Raw genomic sequence first — 26,742 nt, 5'->3', positions numbered from 1 at the left:
CCCTGCCTGCTCCCCTCCACGCAGCCACGGTCAGAGGCAAACGTGGGCTCCCTGCCTTCCCCGCCTCCTCCCGGCCCTGTGTGCCACCCTCCGGGAAGCGGAGCCTGGCAAGCGGCGTGAGAGGCGTCCCCGCTCCTCTCTGTGGAAAGTTACCCTATTTCGGTAGAAACGGCTTTTGCTGAAATGCGGCGGAGGTGATCTTTGTAATGGTAAAAAGAAAAGCCCCGAACAAAACAAAAATCAAGTGGGTTTTTTTTTTAAACAAGTGTGTATTTGCAATGTACGGATACCAAGTGTGACAGCAACAACAGAAGCCAGGAACACCCAAGTCACTCCCTTTGTTTCTTATTTTGAAGTTGAGAATCACACAAGCTCTGGGAACAAGAGCTGATATTTGAAATTTTTACTTAAATTTTAAACTACTATGGTAAAAGGCTGTAAGATTTTGAAGGTAAAAGGCTTTGAAGAGGTAATACTGCCTTTTGAGGATGTGCTCACCTGCCAGCCATGGATTTATAGCCGAGACACTCTTGTAACTGAAAAAATTCAATCCGGTTTGTAATATTTTATATTAAAGACTAATTCTTTTTTTCCTGCCTAATTAATGTAGCCATGTTGCTCTGAAAGTGCTTGTAGTGACATACTTAATTCCTAGGTATTCCTGTTGTAACTCAGTTCCACAGTTAGGTTTACAACCATGTACAGTGCCTGGTTTAAAAATAAAAAAGAAACAACCACCCACCTGCCTGACACACCAGTATAAAAGCTGTGCGGAGGCAAATCCTTGTCCCGTTTTTCAAAAGCATTACAGTGTTCAGTTACGCTCTCTCAACTTGTGAACAACAGGGAGGAGAGGTGCTAAATATTTGTTACAAACTTCCTGTACAAATAAAAAGTAGAATTAAAATCATTTCCCCACCTTTTCTGTAGTTGCGGTTTCACTGGCAGTCTGACACGGAAGTAAACTCTTGATGGTAGTCTCTCTCCTGTTGACTTCTGCTGCCTTGAGCAAGATTATGTGGATTCAGCAAAAGACTTGAGCATATTTCTGAATATAGGCATATTTGTAAGTGAACTTAAAAACATTCAGTTTAAATATGTAATGATTTGGGTTCATACAGTCTTATTTAGATGTCATAAGCATCTGTGGTTTCTGTCAGAACCTGGGGTCTTCAATATTTCTGAAAGAGATAACCATTAATCTTTGTGTGTGCATGCTCTGCATATGCAAAGTAGACAAGGAGTCCTTGTCTTGAAAGCAATTTGAGATTTTATTAATGTTTATTTAGTGACTTAAAGACAAAAATGCTTTATTGCTGTGCAGTTGTCAGTGATTTAGCTACAAGTGAGGAAAGTAAGTGGTGCACGGGCAAGCAAAATTGCTGAGTGAATGAAATTCCTGTCAAAGCCTTATTTTCTCTACATGCAGAACTAATCATGATGATGTACGAGTTAATTCAGCTTAGAGTTCAAAACTCCCACTGCTTCCCACTGTAGTTAATTCTGGACTTATTCTTCTATTAATGTGGTCTCCGATATTAAAGACTGTTTTTAGCTTGTCTTGTGTGTGTCATCTTTTTGTTGGAGTTGATGGGAAGGTTTTATCATGTAGCAGTGAAGCTTTTCTAAAAAAGAAGCACAGAACTGATTTTTTTGCCTTTTCTAACATAATGTTTCAAGCAATTAATAGAATTATAAGTCACGGGTTTAGTTTGAGGAAAAATGGCTTACAGACTATAAATGTGTATTTTCCCCTTTAAACTTCTCATCAGTGGTAAAAAGACTGGAAATATTATCCTTCCTTTGGAATGAAGAAATACTAGTTAGTAAAAGTTCAGTTTCTTTTGTTTACATAAATCTAATAGATCTAAGTGCATATGCATTAGCTATAACTTGCTGTTGCATTAGGGGTGGTCTGTAGAAGTTGGTCAACGAACTCAGAAAAAGCAGCTGTGTTATAAACACTGGTTCTGTTCTAGCAGGGATAGCAGTAAACATTTTTAATCAGAGGAATTTTCAGGCACAGACAGTATTTTGAGCAGTGGGTTGACTAGCCATTACGGCCTGCTGCAAAGTTGGTCTGACACAGATAACCTTCCATTTTCTTTCCTTTCCTGTTCTGTAAATATTGGTAAGTGTTGTGGTTTCCAGACAGGAGAGTGCACTCTGATTTGTCTTGTAGACAAAAGGTGCAGGAAAACTTCTGTAACTCTTTTTACAGTAACTGAAGGTAAACTCATAAGCTATAGTGATTCATGCTCATAAAATGTCAGACTATTCAAGAAGCTTTTATGGTTTTAGCTTTTGTCATTAAAGGGATTCATGTTGTAATGTTGTTAATAGAATGTATGTTCATTAAATACTACGCAGTAACTGAATAACCTTATAGCTGTAATTACATTTCCAATACTTCCAGTCCCTCCTCACCACCAGAACTAAGTCTTGAAAGCCATCCTGAAGTAATGAATGTGTAACTCTGTATTTTATTCTCTGCCCCTAGTTAAAATGCACTTTAATGTTATTGTTCCTATGTGGTAAAGCAATTTATCTCTTGGCATGGGGTGGTGGTGACATAGGACAGTTAATTGGTTATTGATTAAAGTGTTCCCAGCCTGTCTTTTACTTCTGAATGCTTTCTTTATGGACAGAATAAATATTCCAATCCTGTTTGCTTTTCAGACCTGTTTGTATTAGGCCCTTCCTCCTAATCCTGGAGAAAGACAGCGTGAATAGCTGATAACATGGTAAGGGCTTATTGAGAAGGTTTTTGAGATATTTTGGTAGAAACTGTAAAGTTTCTTTCATCAGGACTAAGAATAAAGTGGCATAATGAGAACATTGTTCTTGGAGTGATTGTAGTTACTGGTAAGTTTAAGAATTTGAAAAAATTCACTGTAATGCACATGTCTGTTCTAGGGAATCTGTTGCTTGCAAGATGCTTGAAATTTTGGTTTTTTTAGCTGATTTCAGGGGGGAAATTGTTTTGATATTTTATTATTGGCAATTGTGATGACTAAATTAATTACAGTTCTTGTAACTTTATGTGGAGATCTCTCGGTATGGTCCAGTTACCAATTAAATTTAAAAAAGTGAGAAAAATCCATTTTGCAAGGGAAACTGGGACACATGTAGATGTAACGTTTCTTGTCATGACTTGACTGTCATTCTAGATTCGAATTGCAGCACTGAACGCGAGCTCCACAATTGAGGATGACTATGAAGGTACCTTCAAAAGTCATAAGACACAGACAAAGGAAGCTCAAGTAAGTAAACCCACCATTTTCTTAAGGAAGTTTTGTCTTGATGGGAATTTTGTCCTCTCTTGTTGCAGGGATTGTTCAACCATAATTTTTTGGTTTTAAGTAAGTTGTGTTACTGTCTTATCTATCTCTTGGTCAATCATTTAGCAAGCTAGAACTTTACTCAAATGAGTTATACTAGATCAGTAAGGCTAATGTTCTGCTATACAGTCTGGATGTGGACTGCTTTATAGCAGAAAGTATTAGAAGTATGAAACCACTGATACTTGTAATAAATATATTGTAATAAGTATATTTAATAAAGTTGCCCTACAGAATAGGTTCTACTTTTTTAAACCACAGGAAGCAGAAGCTTTTGCTTTGTACCACAAAGCTTTGGACCTTCAGAAACATGACCGATTTGAAGAGTCTGCTAAAGCTTATCATGAGCTGCTTGAGATTCGTCTTCTGCGAGAGGTCAGTGACCTTTAGAGAATGAAACTCTAGAAACTATTTTTATTATAGTTTGTATTACTTTGTTTCTTATTGGCTAATTAGAAATATCAGTGTTAGCAATTGGCAAGTTGTTTGCTGTTCTTTTTACTTGTGTAATTCCTAATGCCTGCGTTGTGTTTATTTTATCATTGGTAGGCAGTTCTTTCTGGTGATGAGAAAGAAGGGCTGAAACATCCAGGCTTGATGTTAAAATATTCCACCTACAAAAACCTAGCACAACTGGCAGCACAACGGGATGACTTAGAGACAGCCATGGAGTTTTATTTGGAGGTACAGTACAGCTGAAATAAAACATCTCAGCCTCAATGTTTACAAAAACTTGCCAAAATACGTACACCTTTCAGCATTCCACCATTCAGTCCCTCCCTGTAGACAAGTGGATATTCATGTCTGAGATGTGAATAATGTTGTTTGTTATGCTTTCTAGGCTGTAATGCTAGACTCTACTGATGTCAACCTATGGTATAAAATTGGTCGTGTGGCAATAAAACTAATCCGCCTGCCTTTGGCTCGTCATGCTTTTGAAGAAGGTCTGAGGTGTAATCCTGATCACTGGCCTTGTTTAGATAACCTTATCACAATCTTGTACACACTCAGTGACTACACAAGTAAGTACAGTACACCAAAAAAAATTCTCAAGGTATGTGTAATTTTACATACCAATAAAAAAAAGTAATGATGCAATTGTATAGGAGAAAGTGTATCTTGTGTAAGCAGTACATTAGGGTATCATAGAGATTTTTTACTTCATGATAAATTATGATGGTTTGTACCAATTCTGGTTAGCCTAAAAGTAAATGTGGTCTCTTAGATCAGAGCCTCCTCAAGAAGTTTCCTTGTAGACTGTTCTCTTGCCTTTCAATGTATATTGATTTTGTCTTTCTAGTAATTTCCAGCTACACAGTTCCAGCATTTGGGTATAAAACTGCAGTCTAGTTCATAGCCTAGTATGATTAACAGTAATTAGAGCAGTTGATACAACTGACCCTAAGATTTTACATTTGAGTAATACGCAATGGATGAACTGATTCAAAGGAAGTTTAGGAGAGAAGTTACAAGATGGCAGAAATGTTGAATCTGATCCTTTAGGGTTCTCCTACTGCAGTGATCCTAATGGTCTTCATGCAATTGCCCATGTGAGCAAAAACCTGGTGGGATACATTGCGTGTTACACTAATGGAATCTGCAGTTAAGACATTTGATAACATGAAAATGGTAAATGATTGTGATTCTGCTTTATGATTCTAGTTTCTTTTGTGCAGGAATGGAGTCTTAAAGTACATAAAAGATGTACCACAAAAATTGTTTAAACAAAATCAGTGATACTCTTTTTCTGGCTATAATGCTTGGGAAGACATAACAGGTTATTTTAACTGTATGCATGTAGTTATTTGACCTGTTACAAAGCTATTGGTCTGATTTATGTGAATGTCATATCTAGTTGGAATTCAGTGGTGTATATGAAACCAGAAATGGGAGGTTTTGAATGAACCAAAACAGTCATTGACCGTTCAATTTTTATTTCTCTGTCAGCATGTTTGTACTTTATCTGCAAAGCTCTGGAAAAAGACTGTCTATATAGCAAAGGATTGGTTCTGAAGGAGAAGATCTTTGAGGAGCAGCCTTGTCTCAGGAAAGATTCCTTAAGGATATTCCTCAAATGGTGAATGTCATCTTATAGTATATACTGCATTTGGAGTGTAAATTTTGGGGTTGGGGTAGTTCAGAAAACCTGGTGAGATATAATGCTTTAAGCTGTAATAATATCTTGCTGACCTGCCTTCTCAATAATAAATCAATGTTAAGTGTTGGTGCTGCTGACAGTGCTCTTCAGCAATTACTTCTGGAGGGAGGTAGAAAGAGGCAAAAAATCCATTTGCTGCTGCTCACTTATTTTCATACCTAGATCTCTTGTAATCATCTTCCTTTGTTTTATTTTACTTATTTGCAGCTGATATCTGCAGCATTCATTTTAGATTTCCTAATTAAAAAAACAAGCCAAACCAAACTAAAATCCCTAAAATCCCCAAACCTACTACTTTTCCAAGCAGTTACAAACTTGGGACTTGATACAATTTTCTCATATCAGTAGGTTTCAGGGAGCCTTACTGATTTTTATTGACAAATGAGTGCAGTCAGAAGTCTTTGTATGTTTCATTGGTAGTCAAGATGCAGAAATTCTTAGTTTATTAAGCTTTAAGACCGCTGCAACTCTGAAAATATTTTGCAATATTATGTTTGAGATTTTAATTGTTTATTATTACTTTTTTATTGCAGTATGTAGAACTTTCAGTAAAAGTTTGATGTTCTGTAGCTCTGCAAAATAGACTGTTTCTTTCTGTATGGATTTTATAGTATGAGTGGGTAGGAGAGAAGTGGGAAAAGAAAGTAGAGGCCCATAAAATTTACAGGACCTAAGTTAACTGACCATTCAGCATCAGAGCTGCTTCTCATACTGTAATATATTGCTGTGATAGTCAGCTGAATTCAAAAAGAAGTTAAATTTTTAGTTTAATTATAGTTCAGTCTCACTGAATATAGTAATCATTGTGTGTGCAGATAACATCAGTACCCTGTGTAAGTTGTATGAGGTAAATGGAACATGCGTCCTAGCACACATCCTTAAGTTATGCAATAAATTAATCACAAACTTGTTTAACTTTTTAGACCGCTATAATCTAACATCTAAAATGTGAAAATACAGAGTATTTAGAAGATATAGAAGAGGAAGGATAACTTAAATTTTAAGGCTCTTAGGATTCTACGTATAGCAGTAGACCTTTAACAGACAGTCCTGTTTAGTTATAGAGACCCTGATTTATTAAGCTCCTTAGGTCTGGCTCTTAAAATGAGTTACATGCTGGATTAAGCCAGGGCATTTAGCCATTGTTTTTTGTTTCTGGATTGTGATATCTCTGAAGCAGTGGATTATTTTTCACTTTTAAAAATTGATTCGTAGAGTCAGACTATACAAGACAATTTTCAACTCCAAATTTTATTTGTGATGACATGAATTCCTCAGACTAGCACTTTGGAATGAAACAAATTTCTCAGCCATACCGTTTTTTTTCTGAACCACAACTCTCTGTCTCAGAAAGAAAACAAAGCCTCCTACTTTCATTTCTTAGTGTTTGGAAAACAGAATAGGGCAATCTCCCTTTATCTTTTAATTTTTAAGGCAGAACATAGATTTCAGATGGTGAACAGTTTTATATGCATGCTATAAAGTTTGTAAAATAATGTTATTTGAATGCTTTTTTTAACACTGTTTATTTTTGTTATATTATAGGAAGATACCAAATGTATCTCCCCAGGCTTTAAAAAAAAAAAAGAGCAACAAAAAAACCAAACAACAGACAAAAACTTTTACTTGCCTTCTTTTCTTATTATTTCTTAGTGACATGTCTATCCATAATGTAAACGTGAGTGCAGCTGAAACAGGAAAAATCATAGATGAAGCACTGGAGCTACGTAAGAAAAGACAAGCGTTGCTAGTGCGTGACAGAGAACCAGACCTCAGACTGGTCCAACCAATTCCCTTTTTCACGTATGTTGTCATATTTCCTCTTTTTAAAAGCCACTTATGCTGACAACTGTAGTGCACTTCAAATTTCTTCAGAATGCTTTTTTTCTTGTAAAAACAAACCAACCAACCCCCTGATATTTTCGTATTTTAGGAGTTTATAGGTTGGTTTGGTGTGCTTACGATTTTAGCATAAACCCCATATCTGTCAGTTTTCAACCTTTGAATTAAAACCAGCAATGTAAAACAAACAAACCCAAAACCTTAACTAAGAATGATTTGGCAGCCATTCCAACTGTATTATTGGATTTTTCATATATGACTAGTTTGTATATGAACTTCAAAGTAAGTTCAGCTTTTTAAAAAATGTTTTTACTATTGGGATAATGGAAACTCAGAAACAAATTATAGTTCTTTATTTGCAGCCAGATACAAGGATACTATTAAGTTGTTACATATGTCTTTATTAAAGGCATAAAGGGTTGGGGTTTGTTTTTTTTTTATTGTACATATTTTTCTGGAATATGAATGGACTCTGCACATAGGTCCTATTGCAGAGAAGTTGCTTCTAGTTGTGGATAAGGGTAAGATTTTTTTATTGTTGTTGATTCAATGCAGAACCTGAAAATGGTTCCTTTGACACTACTTTTTTTAGGGTGCGGTATAGAGTAATTTCCTCAGCAACTATTGCATAGACCTTTTTTTGTTAGAGACATTTTTTGAGATTAGGCTCATTATTGATTCCTGCTTCCTTCGCACTGCAACCAGCTCAGCAGTTTCCTCTGAAAACTTTTGCCTGCTGCTACATTTTGTTCTTATTTTTTTAAAGTGGTGTATTCTAGAAGGAAAGCTCCTAGGGACCTCTGTTCTGGGCTTGAAATTGTCCATGGTCCGTATGATGGGAAATACAGAAAGTTATTTTCCAGCTTTTCTAGTTGTAGGACAGATTTTTGACACTCAAACGTGTGTTCCTCTCCCACTGAAAAGCTGCTCTTGCTACGTCTAAGCTATTGGGGAAAAACAATGTTGAATGCTGTTAGGTTTGTAAATATAATTTAGAATTTAGATATACAATATTTAGAAAATAATGTGACAAGAATTAATAAAGTTGTGATGCCATTGTGTTTCCACATGCAGGTGGAAGTGTTTAGGAGAAGCTTTACTTGCCATGTATCACCACCTCACAACATGTGATCCTCCTCGACCCAGTCTGGGAAAGAGAATTGATCTCTCAGAATACCGAGACCCAGTTCAACATTTGATTCTCTCTCCTACTTCTACTCCTGTCAGTGTTATTCAGCCAAATCCTGTCAGCACTAATCCAGTGGTGACAATGCCAGATCCTGTATTACCTTATACTCCAACGACACCCAACTTTCCAAGTCACAGTCAGAATTCATTGGAACCAGGAGCTACTGTAGGTGAGCAAGGTACTTCAGTCTAAGATTCAAGATATCTTTCCTACTTGTCTGGGTGTTAAAAGTGCTACGGAACTCATTGGGAAATGCTGTCTTTAAAGCTCATATTGGTGGATTCAGAATTTTCTCAGCATGTGTATAACGTCTGGTAGAAAAAGTGAAGCTGAGCTCTATAAAATTAAGTTCTGTTAACCTTCTACATTGGAAAAGGGAAGGCCACCTGAACTGCCTGAGAATCGTTGATTCCTGACTAAGAGATAGGAGCAGTGTTCAGGACAGTGGACTGATTTTCCTATCTAATGGAATTGAGAGTCAGGTTGATTTGTTGTTCTTAACTGTTACTCCAGTGCAGGAGTATCTAACCTCTTCTTGTTTTGTGCTATTGACTCGTACTTCAGTTTTTCACTCTTTTAGAAGAATCATGACTCCATTCCAGCAATGATGCATATCAAGCTTTTAATGTTGTGAAGAGTCTTGAGCTCCTTAGAATGAATGAGCTGTTAGGGAAAAGATGATTGGATTATTCTTCTGCTTGTGTGTAACTTTAAGAACCTGAGAGAACCAAGCTGTCAGCTATATTTATTTGAAATCTGTAGCAAGAGGTTTGAATATTTTATACTGTAGCTGTATATGTATTTACATATCTGAAACTATCAAGGAGTTACCAGTATTTTGTTGCTATTCATGGGAATTTCTAGGTGTTTTGGGAGTTAAAGGCAGACTCCTCTCATTCCAATTTCAGGAACTTCTTGAAGACTAAAATAATGAATTCTAACAAATAATGAAATGCAGAATTTTCAATAAGGCTGCTTCTTGCGTCAGACCAGCATTTTTATGCAAAACGCCATAGCCAGTTTATATTAAAGTGATTTTTTAAAATTATTTTTATATTTTTGGCACTGTCTTCAGAAGGAAACCAGTGAATCTCAAGTGTTGCTGTAGAATAAAATAGTGTCAGCCACAAATAACTTTTTTATTTTAAATAAAAAAGATTATCCACTTTTTGTTTGGCAGTTTAACCTGTCAGTATCTTTTTTTTTTTTTTTTTCCCCTTTTTTTTTTTTTTCATTCTGCTTCTAGGTGACATATCTGCAGGTGATAAATCCAAGAAAGGTGTGAAGCGAAGGAGAATTACAGAAGATAGTGGTGAAACAGCAAAAAGGAGATCTGCCAGAGTCCGGAACACCAAGTGTAAAAAAGAGGAGAAGGTTGACTTTCAAGAGCTGTTGGTGAAATTCCTTCCTTCCAGGTACTCTACAGCAATAACTTTAATTATGAGAGTATCAAGAACTAAGTAGAGGAAGCTGTTTGGGGTTTTGTTTGATTGATATGCCCCAGCCTTAAAACCACTACACCCATGTTATTTTTTGAAGCAGATGTGATGCATTGTCTTCTCATAAATTTAGTAACATTGGTTTTAGTGAAAATTACTAAAACCTAATTGAAAAATAAGAAAGCTTTGTTAATGTGAAACTGAATTAGAGGACAATGCAGGTGTCAAAATGGATAAGATAAACAAGGTAATCTTGGCTGACAAAATTTGGGAACTGTAAATCTCTGAATTTGCTTCAGCTAATGTACTTTAGCTGTTAAAATATGCATAATGTTCCATGTTTAGGTTTCACTTAATAGTGAAGGAAGGAATGAGGATTTTGTTGATATCATGGGTTTTGCTCCCCTTTCACACAGATTAAGGAAATTGGATCCAGAGGAGGAGGAGGACCCTTTCAATAACTATGAGGTGCAGTCAGAGATCAAAGAGGAGAATTTCCAACATGTTGGACCACATAGAATGTCATTCGATTCTACAACATTTATGGAATCTGGTAAGGATTTCATTGTAATTCCCACTCTTTCTCTGTTGTTGCTTCCATACTGTATGCTTTATGTTCTGTATTTTCTTAAATCTAGAAGATACAGAAGTATGTGTTAATCTAAATAGTATAATTTTATGGCATAGAAATATCTCCATAACAGGTGTGGTTTGTTGTTTTGTTTTTTTTTTAAAGTCTTGGTGACTGCTTAATAACTGTGTGCAAGAGCTCTGTGTGGAGTTTCCCATTTAAAGAGACTGGAATACAATAACTTAATTCTGCATGTATGCAGCACAGGGGAACTGCTGCAAGATTAGTGTGTAAAAACACTGCTGAAACTTACCTGTTTCAAGTTATGGTCTGCCTTGACCTTAAACACATATGGCTTTGTGTTTATCTGCTTTCTAGAAAAACAGGATGTTCATGAATTCCTTCTGGATAACCTGAACAATGGTGGGATCTTGGAGCTGATGATGAGATATCTAAAAGTCATCAGCCAAAAGTTCCTAGTGAAGTGGCCTCCTGGCTTGTGTGAGGTGGTCCTTAGTATCTATAATAGCTGGAGAAAGCATAGTAGTAGTCTTCCTAATCCATTACTGAGGGACTCAAGTAATCAGCATATCAAGGTAATGAAACTTTTTTTTTATACTTTTATTTGCTGCAGTGTTGCCCTCTGCATACCAAAAGCACCTAACTGAAATCCTGTGATTAAGCGCAGGTTTTGCTTAGCTTTGTCTGGGTTGCTGCTTGTCCTAGCTGTTGCAGCTTTCATGAGCTGTGAGATCCTGCAGCTTGCATGACTGTTTGTTCCTTAGCTCCTGAACATATCTGGGTGATGCTATATGCCAGTATACCCTATACATATTGTGTGTGTGTTAATATATGCATGCACACATGCATATAGGCGTAATATAAATACTGTAGACGTAACTACATTTTACTCCTTTACTCTATTGCTCTTTCTTCCCTCCCTTGCTTCTGATATGATACAAAGTTTTGTTTTGTCATCAGGTGAGTAGAGAGGCTGCTCTGTTCACACTGGCTGAGGGTCAGCATTTCTGCTCTAAACAGAGTAAATACAGTTTAGTTTTAAAATAACCTGCAATTTACAGAAAAACCAACCAAAACCAACCCCACCCTCCCCAGCATCACCATTTTATTACCTTCATAAATCTGTAGATTTCACAAATGCAAATAGAAAAAATGGTAAGTTCATTAAATTGTTAAACCAGCTTAGTGACACAAGATGGTACTTCTTGATTTATAAAACCAGTACTGATACTTCTTGTCCACTGAGCCTGCTTATGTTATCTTTTCAGTGTTAGCAATGTGTATTCGCTTGGAAAGTTATTTGCCTTTGGTATGACTGAGTTTGAAGTATTTTTTTTTCAGATCAACACTGTTTCTACATTTTGCAAATGAAAAATGAGTACTGAAAACTGTGTTCCATTGACTTAGTTTACAAAAGTATCGCTATGTAGCAAATGTTAAATTTTTATACATCCTGTGACTTTTGTATTTCTATATATTTTCCATACATATACATACCCTTTTTTAAACAAACGTAGATACATTTATAAGTGTATTCCCTTGGTTCTCATTATGACTGCATAACTGCTTGCTTGTGTGCAAAATTTAAAAATTCAAGACTTTGGGGCTATACTCTTAAAAATCATTGTCCTCATGCTTGTCTATTCTCCTTCATCCTTGAATTTATTTTAAACTTGATCTGCAAGCTATCCTGAATGTAATAAGTTTGGGTTTTTAAGATTGTAAAGGGCTATTTTGGTAACGCATATGGACCTTTGAACCTTTTCACAAGTGCCTGGTTTTTACAGCTGGACCTGTAGCCCTTATTCCTATGAATTTAATCAGAAAAGAGTATATTCTTCACTGCACAAAACTACCTGGCAGAGATCCATGGTGATGTGATTTTTAATATACTCCTGAACTTTATCCAGCAAGCATTAATAAGCTGATAAGACTAGAGCACATACTCAGTCTCATGGAGATAAATACTGGAAAAATTAGAGGATATAGGCTTTTTAGTTCTCAAATATCAGTACTTCTACTGTATTTTGGAAACATGCTTTTGGCAAGATTTAGCAATTTAATATAGTTTTATTTCAGCCAGATACAAAAATAAGGATGTCACTTTTTTCTAACATCAGGCAATGCTGTTCTGACTACCTTCTTTTATGAGCTGAGATTTTTTTTTTTAATGCTCTTTCTGTGTATTGTGGTTTTTTGTACATGTTGGTCTGTAAATGCTATTCTACACCTTTAGACAGAGGAAGAAGTAGTTACAGCTGGGAATAGAAATCCCAAGAAGACAAGTTGAAGGTTTTCTTTGAAGTAACTTGCAAATTTAGTGGGGTTTTTTTTATTCTTCTTTTAATGTATTCCTGTATACTCTTTTTTGATATCTCTGTATTTTTTTTTCTGAAGGATATGATGTTGATGAGCCTTTCTTGCATGGAACTGCAGTTAGATCAGTGGCTACTGACAAAAGGGAAGAGCTCTACAGGTGAGAACTGGATGTTACTTTCTTCAGACTCTAAAAGCGCTCAAGGTATATGAGGGAATATTTCCAGGAATTCATTGGATTCCAAATACCTCCAAAATCGGAGCTATTTTTTCTTAATGAATACCTTTCAGATCTGTATTTTAGTGTTCTATCAATTGTTTCCCTTAAAGTAGATCAGTACTTTTGAAATACCAGTATGTGCAACTCTTTTCATGGGATGCTAGTAACTATGAGAAAATGTAATTAATTGATTTGCAGTTTCTCCACGGAATTGCCCTGCTGCCTCTGTGAATGGAAAGTTTGGTCCTGACTTTCCAGGAACTCACTTTTTGGGAGACCTGTTGCAGCTGTCATTTGCATCCTCACAGCGAGATTTATTTGAGGAAGGCTGGATGGAGTTTGTCACTCGGGTGTATTGGCTGAAAGCTCGCTTTCTAGCACTGCAGGTTTGTTTTACTTTTGATTTAACAAATAAAACTTTTCCCAAATTAAAATCAATGTTGTGGAGAGATGCTATGGCTGATTTGGGAATCTCAGCTCATTTAAGCATGTAGATAAAATCAGCTCAAAACATTTTACTTTTTAATATAATTAACTGTCACTAAGGGTAGAGGTGGAAATAAAGTAGGAGGTCTCACATGCTAAGCTAATACTCAGATAGGTTTAATATGTAAGTCTTTGTTTAAATTAGCTCATGCTCAGCTTAAATAAAATCTTTTTGGACCAAAGTTATTTGGAGTAGTATTATGTAGCTGCAGAACATGGATTTTTTGGGACCCAAACTAGTGGATACTATCAAAGTCCCAGACAGTCCAAAATGCAGCTTTCAACTGAAGCAGACTGTATGCTTAATTACTCTCCCCTCTGCTTCTTCAGGGTAGTATGATTCTTCTTTTGGAGACGTTTAATTTAATATGCAGACTTTGAACCAGAGGGTTTTAAACCTATCACTAAGGGAATAATTTCAAATAAATGTTATTTGATCCCAGACTTTTTTTTCCTTCCAAGCATTGTTTCCTCAGGACATCAAAGAGTTTGTTTATGCATCAATTATGTTTAAGTCAAATGTCAATTAATAATGTCAGTTTCATAAGTGTGAACTAACCAGTTCCTTCCGTTTTTATTTTTTGCATCTAAGGATTCCTTTCTAATAAACTTATGTGAGGAAAGATGAGAGTTCCTATTTGGCTACTGCCATTTTTTCTTCAGATACACAGTTACATTTTGCCTGTGGAGCTTGCATTACTCTCCTGACCACTCAGCTTCAGTATTTACTCCAGTTGGACAGATTGCGTTCACTTTGCAGAATAGAAGAATGTTTCTTGACTCAGTGTTTTTATTTGCACAAATGGAAGATTTATTTCTACTGTTTTACTCTTCCATGTTTTTAAAGGAAAGGGATTTCAGTAATCCAAATTAATCTTTCAAATTTATGCAAGCTGAATTCTATTTCTCTGATTTTTTAAAAATTTTTTTTATTTTTATTTTTTTTTTTAATTTGAGATTGTCAGTAGGATTTTTTTTTATTTGGGAGGACGTGCAGTAGTCACATTGGCAGTGTCTGCATTGAATTTAAACATTTTCTACATGCTTCAGAAACCCTTGCTGCAGACAGAACTCTAGGTTTGTTTGTTTTCCTCTGTACCATTTCTGCAGGGAGACATGGAACAGGCACTTGAAAACTATGATATCTGCACTGAAATGCTACAGAGCTCCACTACAATGCAAGCTAAAGCTGGCAATGATTGCAACATTGTAATACGGTTACCTAATCTACATGTTGATTCTGTTGTTTCTTTAGAAGAGGTAAGAATTCATTTGCAGGGGTATTCTCCCGACTCCATCCCTCCCAGTTTCAAAGATCATCTATGAATTAGCTCTTTTGTGATGGGAGTTTACCACGTCTGTCGTAGGATTTTTCTAAGAGTGAAAGGACAGGTTCATATTTCAATGATGATGTCAAGGCCATCATCTCCTTTTAAAAAAGACACCTTTTGGATCTGTTGGTCCTGTACAACTTGAGATTGCTTTTATGCAAAATAAAAATATTAGAGCAGCTGCATGTAGATCAGTGTTTTATTTTCTGTTCTTAAACATAAGTTTCACCTTTGCTTAAATGAGCTCTTTACTTCAGCAGTCTGTTTTCCACATAACAATTTGTGTACACTTTTAAACAAAGGGATGTCCATACTTCTGTTCTTTCTATTGCTATTTGGGGGATGAGCTCCAACACAGGAGATGTTTTCTTCACTTTGAAGTCCATCTGATGGAGGTATTCTTGCAGTGTAGAAATGCGTGATTTGGGGATTTGAGGCAAAAAAGTGTAAAATCATTATAGCACTAAAGTCATGCACTGTGTATTAAAAATCTGTGGAATGGGCGAAGTGTTACATAGGAGGTGTTTTTTTTCCCGGTTTATATTCCTGGATGTAGCTGTAGAGTTCACATAGCTTTACAGCTAAACTGCTAGGAGAAATGTCAGTAGTCAAATATATGTGAAGACAAAATGATAGTTGGATTGTGCCATCTGTGATGTTTGCAGATTGAAAAAAACCTAAAATCCCTGGAGAGATGCCAGTCTTTGGAAGAGATCCAGCGACTGTATGAGGCAGGGGATTATAATGCAGTGGTGCATCTGCTTCGTCCAACGTTATGCTTTAATGGTTATGGCAGAGCAAAACATCTGGAATTTGTAACATCCATACCAGAGCGACCAGCACAGCTGCTTCTCCTACAGGTTTGTTCTGTTTCTTAAAAAAGTCTTTTTTAGTAAGGCTTTAGGATTTATTCCTAAAAACCAGAATGAACAAATTTCTAGAGTGGGTGTTAATGGTTAACAAGTCTTATTTACGAAACAAAACGTGGAACCAAACCTTTAAATGGTCTGAACAGCATAGCTTTATTGACAGCATTAGAAATATGCCAGCTTTTGTTAACTGAGAATGTGGCTAAAGATATAAGATGTCCGAGGACTACATGAAATGGCCACAAAAACTGTAAATTCAAATAAACTTCAATCAATTGCAGAGACATCTTATGGATGGATTCATGCTATCTGCATCTTCTGTGAATGCTTCTTGCTTTTGCTGATGTTGACTGCATGGTGATTTGCAACCATTCTGAAACTTAAAAGTTATCTAGCATATGAATGATTTTTGTGATGTAGTGTATCTCTCCTGCGTGATGACAAACCGTTGATGGATACATCCAGTATAATTAATACAGATTTAATCCATTTTCATAGTGAACTAAGTGTACAAATGAGCTCAGCTATAGAAACAATTTGAGCCTCTGGGAAAAAAAAAAAAAGGTTGCACAAAACCAGTCTGATGCTCTGTAACTGGACTCAACTACAGCCTCCATGCCATCTTGTGACCCAAATTTGGCTGAGTAGAAAGAAGCAGGAGGATGTCACTATGTGCTTGCCTTATAATTGCTATTTTGTTATTTATGAAGTAATAAACTGGTAGCACAAGATCATAAAGATCCAAACCCTGTTTCTGTAGAGCCTCTATACAACTGCATATCATTAGAATTTTAGACCTACAGCCTGAATTTCCTGAATTTCTTTTTCTTGCATCTCTTACTAAAGCAGAAAGATTCAGTGATGATTTTTCTGAAATTTAGATCCTACTTGTGTATTTGTCATCCAAGGTCCATGCACCTCCTATTGTCCCTTTTTAATGTCATATTTAAAGGTTTTCTGTTACCGTTCCGTTAAAGTAACCACATTAGCTGTATATAGTGTATTGCTTTGCCCTGCTGTGCATTCATGGTTTAAAATAAACCCTTCATCCTTAGAATAGATTTTTTTCATATTTACATTCCCTAGGACTCCCTGCTCAAACTGAAAGATTACAAGCAATGCTTTGAACGCTCAGAAGTTGCCTTGAATGAAGCAATTCAGCAGATGATTAATATGACAGCAGCCTCTGCTAAAGAAGAGTGGGTTGCTACGGTAACACAACTGCTCATAGGAATAGATACTTCATTATCATCAGTCAGCAGCATCTTGAAAGACTCTTCTATAACACCAGGCCTTGTTCGATTAACAACCAACCTGATTCAGGTAACCTGTTCACTTGTACTAGGAAAGAGGTATTGTGTGCTACAGACCTTCAGACATGATACAGCTGCTGTCCGAATTGCCACCCACTCACAGTGATGTTTTGGGTTACATTTTTGTTGAGCGAAGGTCGGGGGAAGATGAGCATTACCTTCATAATATTAATTTTCATTTCAGTATGTTAGAGATGCACTGAGCACACCTGTGCTAGCATCAGTGACAGCAGGTACCTTCGAACACCAAGCTGCTTAAAATAATCAAAGAATGGTAGTAAGATAACCCAAGGAACAACACCATATTCTTATGCTGTTTGAAGCAGTGATAATGTGAAGACTAATTGAGCTGACTGGGTGCAGTTTGTAAGTTATGGCACTGATCTTGGCTGTATGTGCTTTGGACTAGAAGACAAGATTCTGCAAGCCTTACAAACATGATAGAGTTGCTTGCAAGTGCTGGACAAGCTAAGGGGTTTTCCCAATAAAAACAGAGAGGGTGATGAGAAGAGGGCAGGAAAAAAAGTGATGTGTGGACTGTTTCTAGCATTATGAATACAGCTAATTTTAGCCTTGTAAAGAAGGTACTTTCAAACCTTAAAACTACTGAATGAATATTTTTCAGTTTAGGTAACAAATGGCAGACTAGAAGCTGCTAATCTACTTACTGTCAAAATTTACTGTGCTTGCAACTCTCAGATCTCCATTTACTACAGTAAAAGCCAAGGTCCTTCACTACTCACAAAATCCATATTCTCATTGTGTGAAGTTGTATGGCAGTCACTGTGTTGTGGAACGTAATGGAATTCTGTAGAACAGAGTATTCACTGTAAGATCCTAAGTGGTTTCTGTAGTAATAATAAGTATGATTCTTTATCTACATAAATACCAACAGAAAAACTGTTGTATGTGTGAAAGAATGTGAGGAAAGTGTAGGACTTCAGGAATTTCTGGCATTGTGGAAATATAATGGGCAGTTGTCTATGAGAAATGGTAGGACAGTGGTTCCATGACACAGCATTGTGTTGCTCAGAATTTATTCAGGTATATAATTTTTATAGCATGTGTTGGGGATTCTCGTTGGTCTTTAACAGTTGTTGTAAGACCTGGTAAAGAATTCAGGAATTCTTTTAACTAAGTTCCTCTTCCTTGCTGGGTTGTAGATAAATTTCTTGTACAGTAACAAGGCCTAGTAACATGAAGAATTTATGTTGCATGTTTGCTTACTTCGAACTGTTGTATGTGCTATTAATAGAGAAATAACTAGCTGGAAAATGACGATGCAAGAGGAATGCCAGGGTAGGGGAAATGATCTTCTACCCTTCCCCATACCAGTTCATCGTACTTGTAGGACTTTTACCACCACTCATTGTGCAAAGCTGAGACTTGACTTTAGATGATTTCCTTAAACCAATTTTGGGTTGTTCGAAAGAATTCACACCTGACTTTTATTTTATATCACTTTGTCTATATAATGTCTGTTTCTTTATTAGATCATAGACTGCAGCATGGCAGTCCAGGAAGAACCAAAAGAACCATATGTCTCCTCAGTGCTTCCATGGATTATCCTGCACAGGATCATCCAGCATGAGGAAGATGCTTTTCAATCCCTTTGCTGCCAGCAGCAGCAGCAGAACCAAGGAGAAGAAGGTGAATTATTTATTCACTTTTACATATGGAGCTGAGCTCTTTACCATGTAGCTCTGGAATATAAATAAGAAAGTGCTTGTTTGTCATCTTATCTTACTGGCTGAAGGGAATAGAGGAGTATGCAAACATCACTTTCTTATAACCAAGGAAACATCTTTTTGCCAGACGAAGCATTGACTAGTTGGATTTAACTCAGTTCTGAGTTGCTTAAACATTTTACCAACTTCTTTCTTCCAGTGAGTCCTGATACACCTATGTTGCCATCTTCCCTCATGCTGCTGAACACTGCTCATGAGTATTTGGGAAGAAGATCCTGGTGTTGCAATTCAGATGGTGCTCTTCTCAAGTTCTATGTAAGTGGTAGCATCGTAGAATAATTTAGGTTGGAAGTGACCTCTGAAAGTCATATGGCCAGCCCCCATCTCACAGCAGGGAACAACTTCAAAGTTCTATTAGATGGTTTATTGCCTTGTCTTCATGGTAAAAATACACTTTTAAATCCACTTTCCTTCTCCCAGACAGACACATGAATGTTTTAGTCTGTTTAATCTGAATAGCAAAGGCTTGTTATTCCAGACCCCTGTATGCTTTCTAAACAGGCCGAGCTGCCTCTGTACTATAAACATCTTAAATGGGAATTAGTAAATCATCTACGTTGCCCTGAAAGAGAAAGCAGTGGAGGTGTTAAGTGATTATTCTGAGTACTTAGGAAAAATGTGGGTCTGTATCAGCCACTGATCGTGATAAAACTTCAGTTGAATGACTTGAATTTTGTGGTGCTTAGCTTCGGAAGATGCATCTCCCTACTCTTTAAAAAACAGAGGTAATGTTTGAAGCTATTAAAAAGTTTTTGGCGCTTATCAACATTCACCCAGATGACTGGTAATATGGTAATTTGGCATTGTTGTGTATTCTTTCCTGTGGTAAAGTCAGAGGTTGTTTGGGTTTTGGTTTTGGTAATGAATGTATAAAACTGATTGCAGCTTATGACCTGTGGAAAGGGGATACCTGAATACTGAATCTGTATCCAGTTTCATCTTCTTTTATGTCTGGTAGCTCAGCCACACCCCTGCCCTGCTTGCAGCAAAGGTTTACTCTTGATTTAAATGCCAAATTTTATTTTAGATATTCAAATAATATTTTATTTGGTAATAACTCTTAATTTTCAGCTGTCCTCTGAGAATTAAGAATAACAATTCTAAATTCACAACTGTTGAAGGTGAAAAATCACCCCAATTCTACTAGCTAGAGAGAGAGAGAGAGAGAGGGAGCATGAGCAATGTCAGTAAAAAAACCCAGACAAAACAGAACATCTCATCTTTCCTGCTTCTCTCTCAAATGTCTTGCTGGAGGGTCAGCAGTCTGTGTGGGTGGAGCATGCTTCCTGCCTCAATATTCCAGCAATGACCATGGCTTTTGTCCTCCAACCAGGAGGTAAGTTAGGCAGGATAAAAATGGAAAACTTTGGGCAAGAGGTGTGTGCTGTCTCAGCAGTGTGTTCTGGTGGGTGTGCACTTCAGTCTTTCAGGCTTAGCAGAGATTGCTGTAGGAGCACATAGCCCTGGTTGCCCACAAGGAGTATGATGCCAGAAAGTAACCAAACCATAGCATGGAGAATGAGCCAGTTAATTCTCCACAAAGGAGTACCAAATATCTTGATTGGAAAAATGCTGTTGAAGTGATGGCCAGTAATGTGACATAGCTCTTCTTCCTGAGAGAGACCAGTTTTCTTGTATACCATGCCTTTATTTCCTGAGAGTTATAATATTTGAGAAGGATTTTGCAGTTAAGTAGATTTAACACTCATAATTGATGGTATTAGAAACAGAATTCTACTCAATTATGCATAGGTGAGACAGACATGACACGACAATGCAAACTTTTGTTTCCTCCCATGTGCTGTTAATCAGCCTTGATTATATTCAGGTCTACTTTTCTTTTTTTCTCCAGTCCAATAACACAAGGATAAAAAGGATTTAAAATAATGGCCTGAAGGAGGAAATGGAAAGTGAAATACTTAGTGTTGTATGTAGCCACTTTAGGTGTTTTCTTCTGAACAATGCTGAGTTCATCATGAATTCATTCTAAAGTACAGTACTTCTGAAGATATGCAGAATTTAGATACTGCTAAAGATAATCCTCTTGTGCTTTGAAGGATAATCTAATCATTCATAGGAAGTAAAAATGCAGAAAAGACTTTTTTTCAAAGCTTTTGTAAAGCATTGCATAACTTATTTTGTTCATTGTAGGATTTTTCCTTGGTTTTTATTTTTGTTTTGTTTTCTAGAACACAAATCTTGCTAGCTCAAGATATAGAAAGAACTTGGGTGGAAGTCTTATTTCTGCTGAAAGGGGTGGAATGATTATCCTTGACATACCTTACCATGTTGTCAAAGATGTTAAATACTAAAACTGATGTAGCAGAGATGTGGAAAGTTGGTAGTAGGGGTGTGGATAGCTGTCAGCAAAGCTGAACAACTCAGTACATGGACTTTTTTTTTTACCCAAAATACTGTAACTGGAAGCTTTGAAATGTTATAAACTTGTATAAAACAAAATTAAATTTTAAGGACATTTTTCTGTCATCAGAGACTGTGAGACCAAGTTTCAAGTAGTTGTGACCTTTAAGTGGGAGAATGTGGGTATAGTCTTCGTTTTTAAGTATATGTTGAAGGGTGATTTTTTTTTTTTTCTCAGAAAGACAAGAAGTCAAGAATAATGCTAATTTATTTTCAGTAATCAAAATGATATTCAAATGTCTTAATTGTGAGAACTCTTATGTTAAAGAAAAATTAAGAATAGTGAATGTAAGAAGAACAGCACACCTAAATATTAGAATAAAAAGTTATGTCCTCTGGAACTCAGTTTTCTAAAAGCTGACAAGTAATAGAAATGATTTCTTGAGTGTTGATATAAAATTGAAAATAAACCTGAGAACAGTTTATTTCCTGTCATAATTCCCATTGTTCTGTGGACTTACCTCACTGAAAAGAATAATTGCTTTCTTCTGATTTTTCTTCTCTCTTTTGCTTCTTGCACTAGTATTTTATTTTGTTCTAAGATTTGAAAGTAGGAATAGCAAGAGGTCTGGTAGTACTGTACATCATTCACAAGCTGAAAAAACCAGTACTGTTACTTCTTTAAAATTTGTGCTAAAATAACCCAGTGGAGATTCCATATGCATCCTGTCTTAGTGATTCTAAATTCACTTCACAGAATTTCTCAAGTGTTACGTAAAGTTTGCACACTTTCAGTATAGGTAAATACTATTTAACACGTAAAAAGATCATATTTAACTGTCAGCCAGGAAAATTCAGTTTTGAATTTTGCAGTTAAACTTGGTTATTTGTTTCTTCCAAATCACAAGAGTAAAGATTTGCAGGCCGTCGTCTGTCCTCAGTTACGCATTTGGAATGCTGCTGATTGCTCACAGACTTTGTGGTGTTACCTGGATTTGGTCCTGAAGCTGTGATGTATATAGTTGTTCCGCTGTTGATAAATTTGACTTACTTGATTATACCTGCCCTGATTTTTATATTGCAGACTGAAGAAAAGGTAATTCTGTTGTTTTCATGTTATTAACTATATATGACTTGAAATACATGTATGGAGTTCATCTATTGAACAAAGATGATGAGAATGAAGTTCCTTCAGTCCTGCCTTCCCTGTGTCTGAAGGCTGTTCTTTGCTCTGTTGTTCAGATGGGTGTATAAGAAGATCTAACATGCTCCAGAAATGGGTGTCTGGGCAGTGATGCAGTAGGATTATTAGATGAAAGGAGTTAGCTACTCCTTGTTGATCTTTTTAATATTACTCCTTGAGGTCTATTTGTTACATGAGAAAAGAAATTGAGGGAAAATATTTCTGTGTATATTGCTGTTACCTCACTTTAACCTTAGCATGGACACTGAAGTGCAGTCAGCTTTCACTGTACCGGCAGTCTGGGATAGCCTGGCTGTTGGCAAAACCCAGATAATACCGTGGCGTTCAGTGGGCAGTCCTCTACTGGGATATTTCAGCGGCACTTTACAGATTCAGCTTGACTTCACTGAGGTTTATTACCTTCAGCCAAGAGAAAATAATGATTAGTTCTGCATAGAGCTACTCAGGAATCTCTTAATTCCCCTTCTCAGCACTCCCCGGAGCTTATTTGCCACAGCTCAGTGCCAGACCCCATCTACCTCTACATTTGAGCAGCAGCATGTCCAGGGCAGTAATTTAGACAGCTAGGAAGGATGGCGTGGTGAGCCTGAGGGGTTCTGCAGGAGTCTGCTCACACTGGTAGGGCTGGAGCTAATGAGCAATTTTTGAACTGAGGCTGATTCAGTGTAGGACTATTAGATTATCTCTGCTTCATACTCTCCTCTATCTCCCTGGTATTAGGAGCATAATGCTGATACACCTGAGTTGCCTCTGTATGGATCTGCCTCTGGCCCAGAGGGCTTACCTAGCTCAGGCACTGTGCTTCATGAAAATAGATAGCCTGTTTCCAAACTCGAGCTTGTCCTCAGATGCAGTGCTCCTAAGTGATGAATCTAAATTGTGTCTGTATGGTGTGCCTCTATCTACAATGTGGGGAGCCTGAAAGTATGCGCTGTGAACCTGGATAAACTACAGATAATTGAGAGCTGTGAATGTATATACGGCTAGATCTTTGCAAATGTCATCAGGTACTTTGAACAAAATCTTCAGTTTTCAGTCACAGAATTTCCCAGTTCTTAAACTAAGATATAATATGGTATTATTCAGCACAAGTATTTAGTTTTCAGAGACAAGAGGGTGTTAGGAGGGTAAGGAAAGACAAAGATAAAATGGGATTAATTATTTGAAGAAAAGACAGCTTCAAGAATGTTAAACAAAAGCGTACTTTATATACTAGTATTAAATGATCACCTTCTATAGGTGAACTGTCTGCTCAAGTACATTGTATTGCTTGTGGCTGAAGGTGGTGTGCAAGAGAAGATATTAATATGTAGTTAAGTCTTTTAGCAATAATCAAAGTCTGAATTATTAAGAACAATTCTGGGTTACTGCTAAGAATTTAAAAGCTGAATAAGAACACAGGAGATTGTTTTGAACACGTCAAGTGGGAGCTCTGTTACCAGTGTTAGATGTGATTTTGTTTGCAGCAGTAGGAATATCGTGCTTTTGTTACAGTATCCCGTGATGCTTACATCTTCCTTTCAACTTATCTACGCTTTTTGTAAACTTCAGATGTTGTTCACAAATTCTTACAGGCAAAGTAGTAGAAATAAGGTGTCTGCTGTGACTCAAAAATTTCACTGAAATGCCTTCTAAGAATTGTCTTTACTCTTATTTTTCAGGGTTTTGCCTCTTAATAAATGGTACTGTGTTCTTAGCACAGATGTTTTAAGCAGAAGAGAATTAACATCTTATAGTTAATCCTGGCACTTACAGATGAGCTTCTTACTTGTAGAATGACAGAATTCTGCTTTGTGGTGATGTGGAGCGTTTGTAGTGTCAGGAAAGCCAATCATGATGCATAAATAATCGAGTTTACAATCTTAGATGTTGAACAATGCTAAATGGTGATAAACCGGCAGATGAAGTACTGTAAAAGTAATATGATGAGCTTTTCTACAAATTGCAAATAAGTGAATCTTTTGCATTTTCAATTTATGACTGCAAAATTTCAGTTGAGGAAACTCCTAAGTTAACCAGTGTGTTGAGGAATGGATGTGGCTGGTTTGGAGAAGTCAGATGTTACTAAAAAGAGTAAGTTAAAGTTGATGCCTTCTGTCAGAGGAAAAATGTTGAAGGAAATTATTTATCAGTTAATAGAACTCTCCTGGTAGTATACAGCTTCCTAAAACTTTAGAGGCAAAGGACAGTGGAGAATACCGTACGATCTCCCAAATGACGATTACAGTAGAAGCATTTATCTTCTACCACCTCAAATGAGTTTTCTTTAGACATAACAGATGCGTTCTGATACTGGGGACACACACACAACATATTGCTGTTGGATGTGTAAGATACTATGTCTGTAATTTCTACTGAACACATTTAATTTTTTAATTTAAATTTCATAGTGGGACATGTTAGAATTGATTCTTATGACTCAATGATTAAGTGTCGGGTTTGGTTTGGATTTTTTTTTTTTTTTTTTTTTATAAAGATCCAGAATCCTACTACACAGATTATTCTTGGTGAACATGTTTCTGTTGACTTTGAATGTCTTCCTGGAATGTGTTCTTTTTTGGTTTGCTTTTTAAGGAAGCTTAGTGAAAATTTTCAAAGAATTACCTTTTCTCTCTTGGCATTCAGTTGCAGTTTTCTTCAATAACGTTTTAGAGTGATAGCATCTTCCAAAATATGCTACTGATGGGTACTTTTTCTTGTAATGTTGAAGTTAAAGATAGCAACTTGCTACAGTGTTTAGTCATTTGGGATCAATCCAGCCGCTTTCCTTGGTCTGTAGCCATCTGTATAATACTATTCATACTGTGCAATTCTGTGTCCCTTTTAGCCAGATTTTCATTAGCTGTCCCTTCTTTTTCTGCTAAGTCCTCTCCATCCCCCTTTTTCCATGCAGAGGAAATTGATGTTTGTGTATTAGGGCAGAAATTCTTCTGTGCCTTTTCCTTATTCATAGGGTTGACAAACTGTAGTGTTTATATTCACAGAAGGAACTTGGTCTGTAGTGGAAAACTTTGAATGATCTTAAGTCTGAAACCTTAAGCTGATATCTAATCTCATTGATGGAAGACAAGAGTTCATGAATTAATTTAGGAAGAAAAATAAAAGTGCTTTATTGCAGTTACAGTGCCATTGAAATTACTTGTGTGAGACTAGTTTACAGAAATATGGGTAATATTTTGTTGTAACTGGGCAAAAATACGTGTAGTTCCTTAATGTCATTTTCATCATCAGCCTTCAACTAGGTAATGCAATCTTCAGCTTGCAGATGACTTTTTCATTGATATTTGTGGTGTTGTAGGTTCAGGTACTACAAAAGGAACTCACAGCATCCACTTCTGAAGATACTCATCCATACAAAGAAGAGCTGGAAACAGCCTTGGAACAGTGTTTTTATTGTTTATATGGTTTCCCTAGCAAAAAAAGCAAAGCAAGGTACCTAGAAGAACACTCAGTACAGCAGGTAAGATATATATTATTTCATTTCAGGAGAATATCCTGAAGTCATGAAAGATACACCGTTGTTTGGTTTTAATGCGCCTTAATATATTTTGGAGGAAGATTGCTTTTATTCCCCTATAAAATTATGTATTTTACATATTGTAGAAAACAAATTTAAAAAAAATATAGATGGTCAGATATATATAGCCTTATTCACAGTAGTCTGCCATTTTTAAACCATTGATAAATCAATTGTATTGAGCTATGACTTTCCTGTTTTCAACAGAGAAGAAGTTCGAGTTTGAGGAAAATTAGGAAAAAAAGTCAGCTTGAGAGAAGAAAACTTTAGCAGCCAGCCTTGCAGTTTATGAATGTGAAAAATGTCACTGTTAAAAATTATGCAAGTAAATCATAGCTTATATTGAAATCTGTGATGGTAAATATCGGGTAGCTGTTTGAGAAATACGTGAAATTCGGGAGAACAACAACTACAGACTGCCTTGGGAAGAGGGTTAGTATTGTAGTAGTAAAGAAGGGACAGAGAAAGCAAGTCAGCGATCCTCTGCCTTGAGGATCATTGATGTTGTTCAAAAACCTCAGATAATTTTTGCATTTACCAAATGCAAGTGATCATAGAATTATAAATGAAAACCAGTTTCATACAAGTAAAACAATTGTCTGGCTCCTTTGAACAGACCTTTTTAAATATACAAATACTGTTATGTTGTTACTCATTGAATATTTGTGAATTCTGTCTCTTAAACTTCCCTGTTAGAAAATTAAGATAATAAGAAAATGGGAATAACTAAAAAAGAAGGAAGTATAAGGAGGTTGCCCTCTGCTCTCCCCTCCCGCCCCCCCCCCCCCCCACCCCCCTCCCCTCTCTATATTCTGG

At 36.5% G+C, this 26,742-nt stretch overlaps 1 protein-coding gene across 4 annotated transcripts in view; it reads left to right on the top strand.

Annotated features, from left to right (window-relative positions):
• The first annotated feature begins 36 nt into the window (after positions 1-36).
• Positions 37-26,742, top strand: part of LOC104130139 (calcineurin-binding protein cabin-1) — a 54,602-nt gene continuing 27,896 nt past the window's right edge. For 2 of the 4 annotated variants that reach the window (XM_035898551.1, XM_035898552.1), the window contains exons 1-21: positions 37-209; positions 931-1,066; positions 2,680-2,744; positions 3,171-3,263; positions 3,603-3,716; positions 3,891-4,025; positions 4,183-4,363; positions 5,289-5,418; positions 7,153-7,302; positions 8,416-8,708; positions 9,777-9,945; positions 10,386-10,522; positions 10,919-11,136; positions 12,959-13,037; positions 13,296-13,483; positions 14,694-14,843; positions 15,580-15,774; positions 16,870-17,106; positions 18,590-18,746; positions 18,984-19,099; positions 25,708-25,869. In XM_035898551.1, coding sequence (XP_035754444.1) covers positions 2,742-2,744; positions 3,171-3,263; positions 3,603-3,716; positions 3,891-4,025; positions 4,183-4,363; positions 5,289-5,418; positions 7,153-7,302; positions 8,416-8,708; positions 9,777-9,945; positions 10,386-10,522; positions 10,919-11,136; positions 12,959-13,037; positions 13,296-13,483; positions 14,694-14,843; positions 15,580-15,774; positions 16,870-17,106; positions 18,590-18,746; positions 18,984-19,099; positions 25,708-25,869 — 2,907 coding nt within the window. In that variant the 5' untranslated portion in view covers positions 37-209; positions 931-1,066; positions 2,680-2,741. The remainder of the gene's footprint in view (positions 210-930; positions 1,067-2,679; positions 2,745-3,170; positions 3,264-3,602; positions 3,717-3,890; positions 4,026-4,182; positions 4,364-5,288; positions 5,419-7,152; positions 7,303-8,415; positions 8,709-9,776; positions 9,946-10,385; positions 10,523-10,918; positions 11,137-12,958; positions 13,038-13,295; positions 13,484-14,693; positions 14,844-15,579; positions 15,775-16,869; positions 17,107-18,589; positions 18,747-18,983; positions 19,100-25,707; positions 25,870-26,742) is intronic. The other 2 variants (XM_035898555.1, XM_035898553.1) reach the window with 1 other exon arrangement.

The sequence above is a fragment of the Egretta garzetta genome, unplaced genomic scaffold (genome assembly GCF_000687185.1).
Source record: "Egretta garzetta isolate BGI_Z169 unplaced genomic scaffold, ASM68718v1 scaffold447, whole genome shotgun sequence".
Taxonomy (NCBI): Eukaryota; Metazoa; Chordata; class Aves; order Pelecaniformes; family Ardeidae; genus Egretta; species Egretta garzetta.
Note: the sequence above shows the minus strand (reverse complement) of the source record. Positions and strands in the feature narration are given on the sequence as shown.